At 38.6% G+C, this 17922-nt stretch overlaps 1 protein-coding gene and 1 long non-coding RNA gene across 3 annotated transcripts in view; one reads left to right on the top strand and one right to left on the bottom strand.

Annotated features, from left to right (window-relative positions):
- LOC141349047 (protein unc-13 homolog B-like) overlaps positions 1-17922 on the top strand; it is a 67330-nt gene that overhangs the window by 34765 nt on the left and 14643 nt on the right. The window contains exons 7-10 of one of the 2 annotated variants that reach the window (XM_073874102.1): positions 633-690; positions 1699-1912; positions 12849-13145; positions 13235-13325. In XM_073874102.1, the coding sequence (XP_073730203.1) occupies positions 633-690; positions 1699-1912; positions 12849-13145; positions 13235-13325 (660 nt within the window). Of the gene's footprint in view, positions 1-632; positions 691-1698; positions 1913-2426; positions 8406-12848; positions 13146-13234; positions 13326-17922 lie in introns of those variants that run through there. The other variant, XM_055208831.2, reaches the window with a different exon arrangement.
- LOC141369042 (uncharacterized) overlaps positions 1-17922 on the bottom strand; it is a 109133-nt gene that overhangs the window by 33301 nt on the left and 57910 nt on the right. The window lies entirely within an intron of this gene.

Here is a 17922-nt window from a genome sequence, read left to right on the forward strand (position 1 = left end):
ATTGTATTCTTTCTTTGTAAAGCAGAATCCAGTCTTCAGCAATACTCAAATATTTACTGTAATTTACAGTTCAAAAATACAAATAAAGTAAAAAACAATACTTAAACTAAAAATGACAAGGCATAACTATACTGACTGATTTTATTTTATGATAATATAACTTTTTTATTTTCCTTCTGGTTATTTAATATAGTCACAGCAGCTCTGGTATGAAATGAGTGTGTTATTTTTAGATCTATTTAATACAATCAAACTGTTTAATCTTGCAATAAATAATATCTTACAATAATATCTTTTAAAATAACGTTTAAATACATGTCCAAAATGTACTCCTAGTCATAAATATTCTATCTCTTACATGAAACAATATTGTGTATATTTTTTGTTTATGTTTTAGTTTTGGTGGTATTACACAAGGAATGTGGAGCTATGTGACGTTCTGGCATTACATAATAATAATAAAAGATAAAAATAACTTCTGCCAACGTAAAAAGATATTCAGCACTCATTCACCTTGTAGTAGTAAAAGTTTGGACTATGGTTTAAAACATGTTTTTTAAATTACAGTGTTGCAATTTCTAAATAACACCAGATATTGACACTTACTCTATTGTGTTTTCTCCTTTGGTTAGTTTTCCTTACAGGATGAAGTAGCAGGACGATCATTGCCATGTGCTGCATCTCAGTGCTGTAAGTAACACTCCTCTTACACTAGATGGAGCCACGGCATCATGAAGGACACCTTACTGCTTTCTCCACTTCTCTGTTTTTCTCTTCTTGTCACCTTTGCACAGTGGGTACTCTATGTTCACACGTATTTTTACTGTACACTCACCAGGCAACTATTTCGGATGGGCTGACAGTCAGAGTATGTAATTTGCATTCAGTATTTATGAAATAACCATGTGCTCTAGATTTTCCCTTGGAAGCCCCATGGACCCCTCAAATTTGTTTCTGTGCTTGTTCAGCATTATATGGTCCCCTGGGTATTTAGATGTTCATGCACAAATACAAAAGTACAGATGTATACATTGGTGAACTATTTCCTTTAAACAATTTTTTTGCATTTATAGGTTTTAAATTTCCTGCAACTTGGATTTATTTCCAAACTTTAATTGAGCATTGCCCCACTTTTCTTGTTGATAGTAAATTTGCATGAATACTTTTGTGGTTTGTTTATTGTAAACGCATGAACATATTCCCAACTTATTTCCTTGAGTCTTTACCCTGTAAAAGTTGTTAGTTGTGTACATTATGGGTTATATTATAAGATATTTTGAACGTCCTAAATCTGTTTCCTTTACTTTTTTGTATTATGTGGCTAGTAACAAAAAGAAACATCTGGCTTTGACTGGATTACTGAAAAAAATTATTCATTCAATTTACTCAATTTTTTAAGGTAAGTGGTCGCAATCAATTTATTTAAGCTACTTTTAAACAAAAAAAATTAGAAATACAAAACAAAACCAAAAACTTTTTGCTTAAATAGATTGATTGCAACCACTTACCTTATAAAAATTGAGTAAATTAAATGAATCATTTTTTCAGTGATGATGAAACTTCTTGAATTTTATATTTAAGAGATATAATCTATTTAAATTTGAAAGGTTTTAAATAGTTTTGATTAAATCTTAATCACATTTATGTGTTTTATATATGTACATATATTTACTCTGAACTATCTGTTTCTCTATATAGCATTGGATGACTTGGACAGTGCCATGGACGATAGGGACAGTGACTATCGGAGTGAGACGAGCAGTAGTTTACCTCCCCGGTACCACACCACAGCCCAGCCCAACTCCTCGCTTCACCAGTATCCCATGGGACCACGCTGCCAGCAAAACATGGACTCCTGCGCTGACTCTGTTCATAGCTTTGAAATTGACTATAGGGACCACCATGCAAGCAGGTACATTCTGTTCTTATAAGTATGGATATTTAAATATATAGTTAATAGGGCCATTTGCCAGTCATTGAGTCCATTGGTATGGAATAGTCATTGTGCCTAAAAAAATCTAGACCCCCAAAATGTTGTCCTAAACACTGAAATTGAATAATGGCTTGGGTACAAAATGCACAATAAAAAATTGTTGTGAAGTTAATTTCTAAGTGCCGCACATCAGATAACAAACATTGCTGCTTAATAGTACCAGTCTGAGTGAACCCAATAAGTTTAAAGAAGTATTTATTTAATTTAATAGTATATTTAACACCCTTGTCCGTTTCTATTTACTTATTTTGTTTTATTTTTGTTCTGGCAAAAAAGCCTGTTGGGTGTTACCTTTCATTCTGTTGCTTTACTGTGTTACTATTTTTATGTTCTTGCTGTTGTCTGCTTTTATCTCTTATGTTGAAATGCATTTTCTCTTTTTTCTTCCCCTTCTGTTTTTATTTTCTTCCATCATTTTCTTTACCTTTGCTAGAACTTCTAATCACAGGGGTAGGGTTAGAATTGTCCCAGTAGATTCAGGCATGGGTGTGGAGGACTGGGAACTCAAATACAAACTAAAGGGTAAAAGTGCCCTTGATGAGTTTCTTGATAGGGAGGAACAAACATGGGTTGATGAGAAGGAGAGCCAAAATGATATTATTGGTTTTACAAAGACTTACCATAACCAGCTGTCACCAACCAAAAACAAAAATGCTTGCCTCGGTGCTGCTTACCCAGAAGGCTATGCCACCATTGACCGAAGGCGGAGGAAAAAAATCCAGGACCCAGGAGGGCCTGAGCTTGCTGGGCCTTTTCTTTCTGATCTTGCCCTTCTCCATCGAAAACGATTTGAACTTGTCTCACGCCAGGTGAAAGAAATGGAGGAGGCAGATGAAAACATGATACCATGCCTGATGCCGTACAAAAATGGCTTTCTCTACAAAAGTAGAACTTGGGCCAAAAACAGGCTTGAACACTCACTGGAGAATTATGTTGCATATCAAGAGGAGATAGACAGACAAAGGGAGGATGTAGATTTTGATTCTGAGGGTTCAGATGAGCTGCAATATTCCTTTGGATCTGAGGATGAGTTAGAGGAAATGTCCTCCTTAGCTATAGCACTCAGTGCTGAGGAGAGAAAGAATTATAGACACTGTGGAGATATCTCAACTTATGGCATTTCAACTGAGAGACCTGGTTACCGTGATAAGAAAAGTTCAAAGTGTAAGCTTGGGGGATGGGCTCCAGAGGTTATGCTGTCTCCTGTAGAGGAGCCAAGTGATGAATATGTTGATCCTATGGATGAGCTTCAGTGCTTGGTTGAAACCGTATCAGAATATCTAGCTGAAAAAGAAGAGGAGATCAGTAGATACGGATCCTTGCCCAAGTCTAACAAATCAAGGTTGCCTTCCCAGGATAGTGCAAGAGTAGAATCTGTTGGAGATGAGCAAGGTATCCCCCCTAAGGAAAGTAAAGAAAACCCCATAGATCCCAAAGAAAGAAATTCTGGTGGCGCTTCTGATCATGGAGGGGCAGGGGTAAAGAATGCCATGAGTTCATTATTTAGCTCTTTTACTGATAAAGTTGTTTCTAATTCGAAACATGTGGGAAGTTCCAAGTCTGTTGAACAATCAGAGACACCAGTTGGCGTTCCTCTTAGTTCTGGTATATCAAAATTGTTTTCCTTCATGCCAAAGTCCCCAAGCCTCACACCAATAGCTGTGGTTTCCCCTACTCAGGAGGCTCAGTCAGATAGAAGGTTTTCAATACCATCTCTCTTGCCTTTTCAGTCATCAGATGCCAAGTCACACAGAGTAAATGAACCAGCTGAACCAATCAGAAATGAGCCAAACAAAAGCAGTGGTGTCACAAATGGCAATGCGACTGTGTCTTCTGTTAATTCTTTGTTGGGTGAGGTGAACCCTCTGAGTTGCAAAGCCAAACATTATTCTGAAAATGTCAGTCAAGATCTGAATGATACTAAGACAAAGCAGAAGCAGCCAAATGATCAGTCTAGAGTTATGAATGATAGTTTACAATGCAAGACTGTTAAAAATTCCTCTTTTGAGAAGACACGCATTACGTCTCAAACACAGAAAACACCTGAAGATGTAGGATTTTTTAGTCCTTTTAAAGCATCCCTCAGTTCATTAATCTCAAATGGATCTTCAGTGCCTCCACAGACTCAAACACAAACAGTTTATCCTGTTTTCAGATCAGCAGAGGACACAATCAAGTTGGAGTCACAATCAGATAAATCCTTGCTTGGAGACAAGATAAAACAATCTTTCCACTCTTCTGACCATGTATTTGTCAAACAACCCCAAAAGGTTGAAGGAGGACTGTTTTCTGGATTGTTTAAGTTTAGATCTGGCGAAGATGCAAATTTATCCAAAAGTACATCACAGCAGTCAACCAACAGTCAGCTGAATCAAACTCTGCCTGCGACAAAAAAAGTTACCAGTGTAATTTCTTCTCCAGTGTCTGACAAAGTCAACACCACAATCACAAAATCAACACCACAGGACATTAAAACCCCCCACGAGACAATGTCTAAGGATAATGCAGAAACAAGCTGGTTTTCTAGTCTTTTCAAGATTACTCCAACTGACCTGCAGCCTGGTACTCCATCAACCCAGGGTCCTAATATTCAAAGCTCTTCACTTCCTCAAAGGTCAAATCAGGGTGAAACAAAACTGCAGCAACAAAATCCAGTTTCTTCCAGGGAACATGTGCAATTAAGGCACCAAAATCAAGGTTCCAATGAACAAAAAGCATCTCTACATGAACGCCAGGGTCAGTCAACTATCTTTGAGAATAAGTCAGGTTCCCAATCAGCTCCTAACCAACCACAACAAGGGGGTTTACTTTCAGGTTTCATGAAATTTGCATCCATTGGTGATGTGGCAACAAGTACTCAACCTAATCAGCCACAACAAAGCAGCAAATCTACCCCAAGAATAAATCAACAACAAAGTTTTCAGCAAAATCGTCATAATTTTCAACAAAATATATCCAATACCCTTCTCCCAGAGTCCTCCAGAGATACTAAGTTAACTTGTAGACCACTTGAAAATAATAGCAATGACTTCTCTCAGAATCAGTCAACAATGGCAGATGCACCACCTCAGCAGAAAGGGATTTTGTCTGGCCTTTTCAGATTTGCCTCTACTGACAATGTCTCAAATACTCACACAAAGATGCCAGAGCAGCATCAGGTATCATCAAGTGAAAACTCTGGTCAACTCCTTGTTCAGCAGAATGCTAAGGGACAGAGTTGCGAAATTCCTCAACAGTTCAAATACCAGCAATTGGATCAACATCAGAAAGGCAAATTAGATGCCCCTAGACAAATTGAAAGTATATCCCACCAAGTACCCTCCCAAAAAGATGGCCTTCTATCTGGTATCTTCAAGTTTGCCGCTTCAGATAATGTTTCTCAAGCAACACAACCAATGCATAGATCTAACATTCAGATTGCTCCATCCCAGCCAAATCAAAATGTGACTGGACAAAGCCATTCTTATCAAGATAATTCATTTAAACAAAAATCCCAGTCAGGTGGTCTCATCTCTGCCTTTCTTAAAATGTCCTCTGTTGAAACACAAGAACTGACTACACAATCATTCTCTAAAGAACACAAATCAACTGTTACAAAACAAGGTTCTCATCAGGCACGACAAGATACATCCTGTCAGTCAGGTATTTTGTCCGGTCTCTTTAGCAAACTCACATCTGAAAATTTACCATCAATCAATCAAAATTCTACTGAACGAAAAACAAGTCATCAAACTGTACCAAAAAAACTTCCCACTCAGCAAGGACAATCAAACAGACGACTGCCTGAACTACCTTCTCACAGTCATGCTGAAATGCAAAACCAAAAGTCCTTTACCCCCCAAGGTTTATTAACTGAAACATGTAGTCAGAAAACAACAGAAACTTCTTCTGCCAACCCAGGAAATATGGTTGTGGAAAGATCACATCTAAAAGCTGGCACTATAAACTCACCAGTCTTAACAGCTAACATTAATAACAAGCTTAACAGCTATGATACAGAAAGCCTTGATTTAAGGACACCAGCAAGTTATGCAAGGTCACAACAGAATTGTACTTCATCAAACGGCACTGGTCTTTTACTCAATTTATGTAACTCACAGAAACTTTTGATGTCAAGTCATATAAGAAACACTTCATATAGCACAGAAAATCTTTCTAGCTTTCCTGTTGGTTTCTCCTCTCAAGCAATAATGTCACAGACTTATTTAAGGCAGAGTTATCCTTATTTAAATAACATATCAAGAGAGTATGGTCACCAGCAAGAATCATCATCATATGCAAATTATGGACTCAGTTCCAATAATGATGATAACTCATGGATTCAAGAATCTATTTTGTGGCAACAGCTAAATGATCAGTCACTGGGTTACTATTCAGATGGAAATGGAAATGTACAAGATGAATTTCAAAACTCTTCTCAGTGTTTGAACAATATAAACATAGATGTTAATCAGCAGAATTGTTTTACACAGCCACGGCACACTAACATAGGAGAGAGCAATAGTCTTCCAGATTATGCCAATGTTTTTTCTAATAATTCAAGGAGACCGAGAGTTTGGAATAGCTATAACAGTATGGACGTGATTAGTGCCCAGGAGTCTGCAGGTGTATTGAATTTGAGCATCAATGGTAATGCTAAGTTAAGCAAGTGGCACTCATTAGGTTCAGAGAGTTATAGCAGTCTAAATAATAATGCATATTATGAGGGCTATAATGAGGTAGCTCCTTTACACCTGTCTAACTCGACTAATGGGCAACATGCATATCAAGGTATATCAGACATATTTTGTCAACCAGGAAGTATTGAAAGCTATATTAATGTACCTTCATATGGCAATGGTTGGAACCACTTTTTGACAAGCAACATTGATGAGGAGGAATATATGTACTTTGAGGAGTCTGAGTGGTATCAGCAATGGCTTTCACTTTTGGAACAAGGAATGTGGTGGCCTGCAGATGATGGGGATTGCGGATATTTTGTCTATACTGATTATGAGTATATTTATGCTCTGCTGACAGATGAGTCTGGTCAATATGTGTATGCATGTGCTCCAGAACAAGAGTGGGAAAATACAGGGGATTTCTATCCTACTGCTTGGTTGTATAATGAGATGGTTAAAGTTTGTGGTTTCAAGATTCCTCTCTACAATGAAGATGAGCTCCTCTGGTTTCCAGGGCAAGACCAATGTGAAGCTGAACTTCTAACTGCACCACTTGACTTGTCTGCAGTCTACAGAGAAGGTAATCAAATCATGAATTTGAACTTGGAGAGTTTCTGTCAGAAGTTTGAGGACTCTATTTTCAATCAAACACAGCAGGCCCTTGACTTTTCCACTTATCGATTCAACAAAGTTAAGATGGATGCAAGACAACATTTTCAGAACGGCTGTGCCATCTGGGATCCTTCTCAGGAAGCTATTGATCTATCATGTTATGGTGCCAACCACAATACTAAAAATATCAGTAGCAAAGGAGTAAAAGAGCTGTTGTCTCAGAAGGTGTCTATTTCATTTGGTGCAACTCCTACCACTAATTCTGGTGAATACATCTGCTACCAGCCTCAACAGAGACGGCGTTCATCTACTGGAGTGCAAGTAAAGCACATAGATGACATTTCAGAAGAAGAGTGGCGTAAGAGAGTACAAACTGGAGAGGAGCAGCCAAATCGATCCATTAAGAAAATCTCTTCCTTCCTATCTTCTATTGTTGGCAAAAATCCTGAAACCAAAAACACAGCTAGCTCAAAGTCAACTTTTGCTAAAGATGCCACTTACACAGAACAGTATCTAAGCAAGCTTACTGAAACGCACAATGTTGATCAGCAAAGCAAAGATATTGTCACAACAGGACTACAGAGCCTCAAATCAAAAATTATAAAGGATGAGTCATCTTCTGCAGCAGTCAAGTCTGAGATTACAAGAGTTTCAACAACATCTGGAGTTTTGGTAACGTCTCAACAAATACCAGTTTCCACAACTTTTCAGGGTATATCGCCCTTATCCCAGAAACCTAAACTAGCAAGACAAGCCACATTGTCAAGAGAAACTTCTGTTCCTTCAACATACCTGGTTTCTACCACTTCAACTTCAAGCAACTCCTTAAGTGTAACCTCCAAGCCTGCTACTACAGATTTGTCTCACCCAGTGGATGCACATGGTCCAAAATCATCTGAGCAATCCGGAGGTTTTTTTAAACTTTTTCAAGACATCAGTGGGAATAGAGGGGCCCAAATCAGAGCCTTCTGTATCATCCCAGCCAGTAACTAGACACTCAGACAAAAATGGATCTATTCCTGTTGGCATAAACACAAACCAAGAAAAAGCAGGAATGTCAAGTATCTTTGGGTCAATAGGCGATTTCTTTAACAAAGAAAGTCCTCCTCACACAAAATCACAGGCAGATCTACAACAGTCTTCCTCACAGGTGTTACCAGCCTCTATGAAAAATGAAGAAAACAAACACTGCCAACAAATGACAACAATGCGTGAAGGAATTCAGAAACAACAAACAATAAATACATGCAGTGAGTCAGAGTTGTTTGTGTCACAGTCATTTCAAGTAAAGAGCATCTCTGCATCTCACACATTTTCTACTGATGCAAACAGGGGACCAACACCAGAGAGATCTCAAACTATGCCACCAACTGGAAAAATGAGACCAGAAGCATCTTCCAAACAATCCACTGGGCGTCTTGGTTTATCTGTTGGGGATATTTTCTCTGGGACCCCATCATCTAAAGATGAGCCTTCAGGCAAAGGGCTGCTGTCCCTATTTACTAGTTCTGGTCAGCAACAAGCTCAATGTCAAACTGGGTCTGCTGCTTCTCAAGAGCCACTAGGTAAAAATATCCTGACTTTTTTTGGTGTTTCCAGTATGCAACATACTTCACCAGAATCTGGGTTGACAAGTCAGTCTAACATACCAGGCTCTGCTCCTCCCAAAGAGACTCCGGGTCTGAATTTATTTTCTATTTTTGGTGGGACCAATACACAGCAGTCTCAAACACAAATTGGTTCTTCTAACCAAAAACAAACATCAGGCACTGTTCTTCCAACAGAAACATTAGGCATGAGATTACCCTCCATGAGCAATAGTTCTAACAATCAGCAGGCTTCACCACAGATTGAATCCTCAAATCAATTTTCATCATCAAATGGAGCTGATCAACCTAAAGCTACACCATTAAAAGGACTTCTTTCTATGTTCAGTGACCCTAATCTTCATAAAACATCACAACCAGGACCTACCACTCAGCCTGAGTTTCAAGGAAGTGGACAACCAAAAGAGCCTCTGGTTAAAGGCTTGTTCTCTATGTTTGGTAGTTCTAGTCAACAACCAGCTTCACATCAGGCAGAATCTATTTTTGGTAAAATATTGGGTGAATCTTCAAGCTCTAGTAACAGTCCACCAAAAAGCCTATTCTCTATGTTTGGGTCACACAGCCCACAGCCACCTGCAAGTCCACAACCAACAACTAGATCATCTTTAGACAACAGAGTTTCAGAGATTGTCTCTCAAAATGAGCAGACAGGTAAACGGGTGCCAGATTGTAGTTCTAATAAGGGTCCAGCAAAGGGATTGCTTTCAGGGTCAGATAAACCCATACACTCATCGCATATAGACAGTGGCTTTTCTTCTAAATCTGTTCACCCAGCAAATGAGCCATGTAAAGAGTCATCTATTAATGAAATACCCATTTTGTCTAGTAAATCTAACTCTCAGCAATCCCCACAACAACAAGTGACACATTCTACTTCACTTGAGGTTAAGGAGTTTACAGAATCACAAAGTAAAATCTTACCATCTGTGGTGACCAGTCAGATATTACAGTCAAGCTCCTTGCAACACTCCTCTTTTGTATATGAACATTTATCAAATGAAACCCCTGGAAAAGGTCTATTTTCAAATCTCAGTGGGTCTACAATTGAACCAAGTGAGACACAGGTTACACCAAGCTTTAATCGAACTAGCTCAGTCCCAAAAACATTGCACGAAGTACTACCACCTATTGATGTTAGTTTTGCTGCATCTGGATCTAGCAACCCACCAGCACCCCAAGAGGGTTCTTCCACTGAGGGTACAGCACCAACGAAAGACAGAGTTACCTCAGACTTTCTGTCTATCTTTTCTGGATCAGGTTCTCAAAATGCTTCATCTCATACTGGATCTATACTTGGTGGAATTTTCCCTGGTACTCCAAGCTCAAAGGAAATTCCTGGTAAAAATCAGTTTTCTATGTTTTCTGGAGCTAGTTCACAACCCAGCGCAGCCAATATCGGACAGAAAGCTGAAAGCAGTATTCCAGGAGCTTCTGCTTTTAATGAGTTACCAGGAAAAAGTTTGTTTTCTGTGTTTAGTGGGTCAAGTCCACACCAAGCTACCTCCCAGACACCTTCATTATTAGGAAGTATTCTACCTGGAGTAGCTTCGAAAGACACTCCAGGTAAAGGTCTTTTTTCAATGTTCAGTGGTTCCAGTTCAACATCTACACCCAATGATAAAGGACCAACATCTAAACCATCAGAAACCGAGAGGGTGTTCAAGATTACATCATTGTTCTCACAAAGTAATGTCATTGATGACAAATCAAAGACTGAGGGGTTTGGCCTATTAAATATGCCATTCATGGAAGAAAACAAATCTGAGCCCCAGAACTCTCAGGTTGATGATTCGAAAGACTTTACTCCCTTGACTGATCAAGTAAAACCAGCCTCTATTTATTCGGTTCATTCTGATATGGGTAAAACATGTCCTGAGCGAACTGCTAAGGACATATCTGTTGAAGGGAGTCACCTAGATGTTACACAGGAGAAAACCAGTTCTAAACCTGAAGAAGCTTCATCAAAGGATATTTTTTCAGCCTCAAAGCAGAGTATAAAAGAAGAAAGTCTGTCCACTGATTTTCCACATAACCATATAAAAGATGAACATCTCAAAGACTTTCTTAAAGAAGAGCAGCCTCAACCTTCCGAACCACAGAAATCTGTCATAGATTCATCTGCTAAGGCAGTCACTGGCTTCATGTCTAAAATATTTTCTGGTACAAGTTCACCAACAAAATCTTCACCTGGACCAGGACCTGACCAACAAAACATCTCACTCTTTGGGTTTTCAGGTAGCATACCCACAGAATCTATCAAAAATGACCTTTTTAGTATCTTCAAACCGGAAGCACCAAAAACAACTGACATGGTACCACCTGTTACCTCTGCTCCTCAATCTCTTCAGTCAGTCCAAGACCAAATGGCACAAAATGATTCATTATCATCTTCAATGGATGTTACATTGTGTGAAGGCAAAAATAATATCATTGACAAAAATGAAATGTCTGCTAATGATACTTCATTCAGTAATTCTACACTTGCTGTAGACTCTGCATCTTGTCAGCCATCTGAAACAGATGTTAAGGAGTCTATTTTGGAGGAAGAATTAATACAGGACAACACTATTTCCATTGTTTCTGAACCTAATGCCAAAGACAAATCTATACCTGCAAAAGACAGCAGCCCAAACATAATTTTGCAGCCTCCAACATCAGAACCTCAGTCTATATTTAGCATGCCAAGTTTTACAGTACCCAAGTTTGGGTTAATGTCTGGACCTGCAGATGCTGGAAAGTCTTTTGGATCTTTCTTTTCTTCACCACCCACAATACCAAACCCAGAAGGCAAGCTTCTTTCTGGATTGAAGTCATTTTCAGCAGGACTGTTTCAAGAGGAGAAGCCAGTGGCATCAAATGAACCACCAACATCTTTGTTTGGAACAAAATTAGGTTTTCCATGGCAGAAAGAGACTCCAACACCTAATCAACAAACACCTCAGATTGTTACAACACAGCCAAAAGCTAATGACAGTAAAGTAGACATTAAAGATAATACTGCTAAAACAAGACATGGCAATCTAATCTCAAAAGGTGAAAATTGTGTTATTACACAGCCTAGTGATATTAAACAAGACATTGTTGCAAACTCGGAAAATAATTCTGATACTGATATCCAAGAGAAAATTGGTGTTCCAGTCAACGACACAGATAAACCCCAAACTAGTGCCTCCACACCCGATCTTCCATTTCAAAAACAACTAGAAATCCATGTCCAGACCCCCTTTTCTACAGATGTCTCATCAGGATTACAACAGGAAATGGACCTTTTGATTCCAAAAAGGCTAGTAGAAGCATAATAAATGGTTTTATTAACCATTTACATTGCAGTGACTGTTTACATGCACAATCATTTTTCAGATTATTGTTGAATCTATTTTTATTCAAATCTATTTAAAATTTTGATTTGAAACAGTTTGAGCAGTTTTCACTCAACTTAATTTAGTTTTTTTTAATATGTACCATTTACTGTAGGTACAGACATGTATATGTTTGGTACTAGTATGTACCTCTGAGGTACTAATATGAACCTTTTTAAGGTTACCGCCCCAGTGACATCTAGGGACCAGTTTTTTTAGGGTACTATTTTTTGACAGTGTAAACACAATAAAACCGTGTCATTTTACTTTACAGATTAAGACAATTAATGTGCATGTGAACATGCTCACCAAATAGTTTGTTTTACAAGATAGTGGCTTTCCCAGTGTGATTTGTTACTCCTCTGGTCTTATGTGTCTTGTAACTGTGCTTTGCTTCTTTGCACCTTTACATTTCTTATTAGACTATAAATTATTTCTATTAATTCTCTATTTGTGTGTAGCATTTCATAATTGATTATAGTTTAGGCTTGCTTATGCAAAGCATCAGGTCATAGTATCTATACAGGTAACTTAATATCAATACTAATAAAGTATAAGGTATATTTAGTGATAACTTCTGTTGAATATATTTCTTTGTATTTTCTACAAATATTAGCCCCGTGGACTCCAGTCGTTTTGGGTCTTCAGGGAACCTCAGCCAGGCTAGTTCTCAGCTCAGTGAGACTGGCCAGGAAAGTGCTGTCTGTTCAGAGGTGGAGGAGTCCTATCATTCCTTCCACACCATTGGCTGTCGACCATCCAGAAATGAACATCACTCTACCAATGGACATACTTCCTGGAGGGAAAATGAAGGAGTGAAGACCTCCCAGGATATCGGGAAGGTTTTAAGTGGTAGCATTAAAAATGAAGGGGGTTTCCAACTGAACAAAGCACCTGAAAAATCTCACAAAAGGTATGCCTGTATTGTGGTGGCTTTTGGCTTACTACAGCATACATTCATATAGTGTACATTCATTTTTATAAGATGTTTCTTTCTTTCAGCCTTCCGAGAGATGGATCACCATTGCCGTTCTCTTCGCCCAAAGTACGCTGGCTGAAAGCAATCAACAAAGTGAGACTTCAGCTAAAGGAGGTACAGTAGGGAACTCATACCCTCCATCTCCTATATCTATTCCTTCTCTATCCCGCTTCAGCACGAGACCAATTTCCTTAAAAACTTGCACCAGTTACCACCATCGTATCAGTCTGTTATACAGTTATCACATTGATTTGCTTGCATTACTGGCAAGTATGCCAGAAACAGGTAAGTATGCATTTAGTACCCCACTCAGCTCATTCATGTACATCTGTTTTGGATTGGTTGAGTTTTACCCTTTTTGAAGGCTACTTTTTAAAGAGATGATTTGCATTTGGTTAGTTGAAGCAATGAGTGCAATATAATGGGGTTTTCCAACTGCATAGTACTCACTTTTGGGGGTTTTCCACTGTGTACAGTACCTAGTACCTAGTTTTTACTACCACCTCAGTTGAGGTTCCAAGCGAGTCGTACTGATACTAAAATGGGATGCGTAACACTGCAGATCATTGATTGGTCAGTGAGAATTGTCACTGCCAGCGTTATTGCTAAATGCAAGATTACCTTACCGGGGTGGCACAGTGGCTCGGTGGGTAGCACTCATAGAGGCTGTTTAAACTTGGTATTAAGATGTGTTTTCATCGATCGGATCACAAGTGGACGAGAGAGACACATTACGTTTACATCTGGTATTTAAATCCGTCTCTTTTGTCCACTTTCGACCGCTTCTGTGCTGAATACTATGAGGGGGTGGTCTGTGAGACGGTGGGCGAGTCTCTCTCTGCTGTCATTCAAACCCGAACGGGAGTAATTATGAGTTTATATGGACACAAACTAATATTATGTCGGAGTGCACTGCTTGTTTAGCAAGTAAACATGCTGCACAGTGTTTTGTACATGAGTATGTTAGAGCTTTCTTTGAATTTTCAGCGCAATTGATGAAATAGGATCACGCAACTTTCACACGGAGATCAGCCGCTTAGTTTTATAAATGAAAGGCTAAAAATAGCGCTGTTCACCGAATGTTCACGCCAGAAGTCAAAAAAGACGTAAAACTTGTGTTTAATATCTCAGATTAGATAAATGGGCAGAGAGAAGGCGGTCGCGTGTGGCTGTTCGAACGCATTCAACCACATGTGCGTTCCGCAACTCCAAAGCGATCCAATCGAAAGTGGTTTCGACCACCTCTGGATGTGGTTGAAAGTGGTCGAAAGTGGACGAGCTCAAAACGTTTTGAACACCGTTTACACCTGGCATTAACGTCGTCCACTTGTGATCCGATCGACGAAAACACATGTTAATGCCAAGGGTAAACAGCCTCATAGACTGTAAAGAAAGATGGAAGATGCCTGTTTGCTCTCTTACATTGGTGAAAAGTAAAGCCGCCCGTGTCCCGATACGGCGCTGACATCTTGGGTCTTAAGCCTGCGCAGTAGCGATTTCGGGATCAGTCCTGCGCAATAGTGAGCAGGAAGTAAAGTCGCGAAATCAAGACCTCACCCTCGCTCTCGCAGAATGCGCATATCACACGATATCACAGCTGTCAATCATGACGTGACACCACCATTTTTATATCATTAAATGACTAACTAAACACAAACTTATTTTAAAAACAAACATTTGAATTAACATCAGCGTGATGGAAACTACAGTAAATGACAGAAACCAGCTTCGGAAAAAAGATAATTGTAATAAAAATGTTTAGTTGGTCTCAAGTCCCATTGAATAACATGGGGAGGCAGGTTTTATGACCTATACTGGGACCAGTCACTGGGGAACCATTGAGACTATTGGCTTCACTTTTCAGGGCTTGTGCGGCACGCTTGGTAGCACTGGAAGGTCCCTGGTTCGAGCCCCGGGTAGATCAGGTGGCCTTACTGTCTGGAGTTTGCACTAAACTGCAGTGGAAAAGCAAACCGTGCCAAAGTAAAGCGAGCCGCTGCATGCCAAGCCTAGCTTTTATAAGTGTGATATCAGCGGGTTATGGTATTTTGTATTCTCTTACCCCATATCTTAATACATTAATCTGCAAGGGCCAAGGTCAGACTCTTAATGCTGTTGTTTGAAATCAATGATAAAGTCTCAGGGTATCATTAAGTATAGAGAGGCAGTGAGCTGGAGAGATTGTGTTTCACTGTTTGACAGTATGGGGGGAACCCGTGACAATCCATGCGTTTGTGTAAAATTGTATTGTTGAAATATTACGAACGTTTAAAGTGTGTATTTAAAGCTATCAGTATAGCTCTACCTCTCTCTTTCTCTTTCTCTCGCTCTTTCTCTCTCTCTTTTCTTCTCATCTTGACAGCCATTAATTAGCTATGCTGTGGTCCAGCTTAATTTCTATGTGTGGTTTTACAAAACCGTCTGTGTGAGGCACTAGAAATAAATTGCCGTTACAAAACCCGAAAAGCAATTTGCTTTGATCATCTCACCATTGAGCCTTTATAGCAATTAATAGTGTCACACAATGATGAATAACTGCAAATCTAAGTCGATCAATTTTGGTAAAACGTGCCCGCTCAAGATAATATAAAATTATTTATGTATCCATATGCACTATATGCATGAAGACTTGAGTGAATTTGGGCAGGTAGAGTAATTTATTTCATTACCTTAACGGCACTAAAGCTAATTAAGTGCACATGCATACAGCGCTCGTGATTGAGCCTCCATTATAATGATTGCTGCTTGACAGCTGCTTGAGATGCATATATGAGATCCTGCTGTTTGGGGTTTAGCACATTGCTCAGTGATGTGGGCCATACTTTTCAGTAAAATGATCATTATTATGCTTTTTTTTACTGCACGCACAGTACTCTAGTTTAACCCTTTGTGTGCACAGAGAATGTTGATAAGAGACACAGCACTGGCATACAGTTTCAGATTAGCTTTGTGCTTAAATGCATCTCTACAGAAGAGAGAGAGAGGGGGGGGGGAAAGAGGAGGTTGTTTGAGGGAGAGATACTCCTCTTTGACATTGTCACACAAACCTAGACTGTAACCCACTCAACTGCATGAATGTCAATGTGTGGAGAGGTCTGCCTCTTTGTTGAAGATATGTCGGATAATTTGGGTAATATCTTGCAGAAAAGAGGATATTTGATAACAGTTAAGAAGTTGAAATCTGGTAATCTTTGGAATGCTCGAAGTGAAAATTAATTTTCACACCGTTTGTCTGTTTTACGTGAGGTAAGTTATGCACTTTTAGAGTACTTTTTAAACAGTATATGGTGTTGTAGAAGATGTGTATCTAACATAAATGTAAATCATGTTTTATATTGCATGAAGAAATTGAAATAATTACTGTAGGACCATTAAAATGTCTTCTTAAACGTTATATTTCTTTTATCTAATTTACTCGTATAGCAAATGAAGAGCTCCGATGCAAAACCCTCCAAGTTTGTCTGATGTGTTTTCTTGTAAATGAGAATTTTTGATCAGGCTTTTAATGATTCTGAATGGCCCGAGGCTGTGATTGAGCCAAATTTAAGTGTAAAGCGATCGTTTAATACCTGCTGAGACCATTCGGTTAATATCATTATCGCATTTTTGACGGAGGTGACATTTAGGGGCTTTTGCATCTGAGCTCCTCAAATGTTAAATAGCACGTGGTGTTTTAAAAGCTGAAGATTATAATAATTGTTGTAATAAATGTTTTCTATAATCTCAAAATTCTCAATTTGTTCATGTTCTTCAAAATACCATAACTTTTAACAAGCAGAATCATTGTTACTGTAAATATTACAGTTTATTTTGGAAGCTATTCAATAAATAAACTTACTGTAACAGTTTTTTGATTGGTCAATTGCTTATGATACAACGCAGCTACAGTATGACCTGCTACACCCAATGATTCTGTATATCACTATACAGCACCCTTAGCAGTGTAAACATATGTGAAACATTATGTTACTGTTTACAGTCGGTTAGGGACTATAAGGCTTTTCGTGATTTAACTTAATTTTAAACTTTTTGCTGTAACATTGCATTTATAAAATGGTTACAACATAATACAAATAAGATCAAGGCTAGTGCTGTATCGTAAATAAGTCACGACTGAATACACGTTACTTATTGAAACACCGGCTTTGCTGTATTTTTTTGTCATTGTTGCGTTGAGGTGTGATGTAGTAGTTAGAATTGCTTAAAAGTTTTTTAGTGTCTGCAAAGAGCTAGTTTGGAGTAGGCATGGGCTGATTACCGGTTTCAAGGTATACCAAGGTCTTAAAGAGTCAAGGTTTCAAAACCACTAACATTTTCTGTGATACCGTTTCCAAAGTATGAGCTGTGTTTACACAAAATTAATTAAATCATTAAGTCATATAATTTACATTTAATGTACATGGTATTTTTGCTTACGGTTATACTATAATACCGCCAAAATATCATACCGGCCCATGCCTAGTTTGGAGGCATCACTATTGCACTTTAATAAAAACACTAAAGTCAACCTAAAATGCTTTTAGCAGCTCATTTACTGTGCTTTTGTAATGCATTTCTGAGAGAATATTAATTCATTGAGTCATTTAGAAATAGACCTTTCATTAATAGTGTAAAATGTTGTTTAACCCACGGGTCTCCAATCTTTTTTGTTAGCAAGTGCTACCACAATGGATAAAACAATCTGTAGGGCTACTTTTTGGTATAGTCTACT

This window comes from Misgurnus anguillicaudatus, chromosome 12 (assembly GCF_027580225.2).
Source record: "Misgurnus anguillicaudatus chromosome 12, ASM2758022v2, whole genome shotgun sequence".
NCBI lineage: Eukaryota > Metazoa > Chordata > Actinopteri > Cypriniformes > Cobitidae > Misgurnus > Misgurnus anguillicaudatus.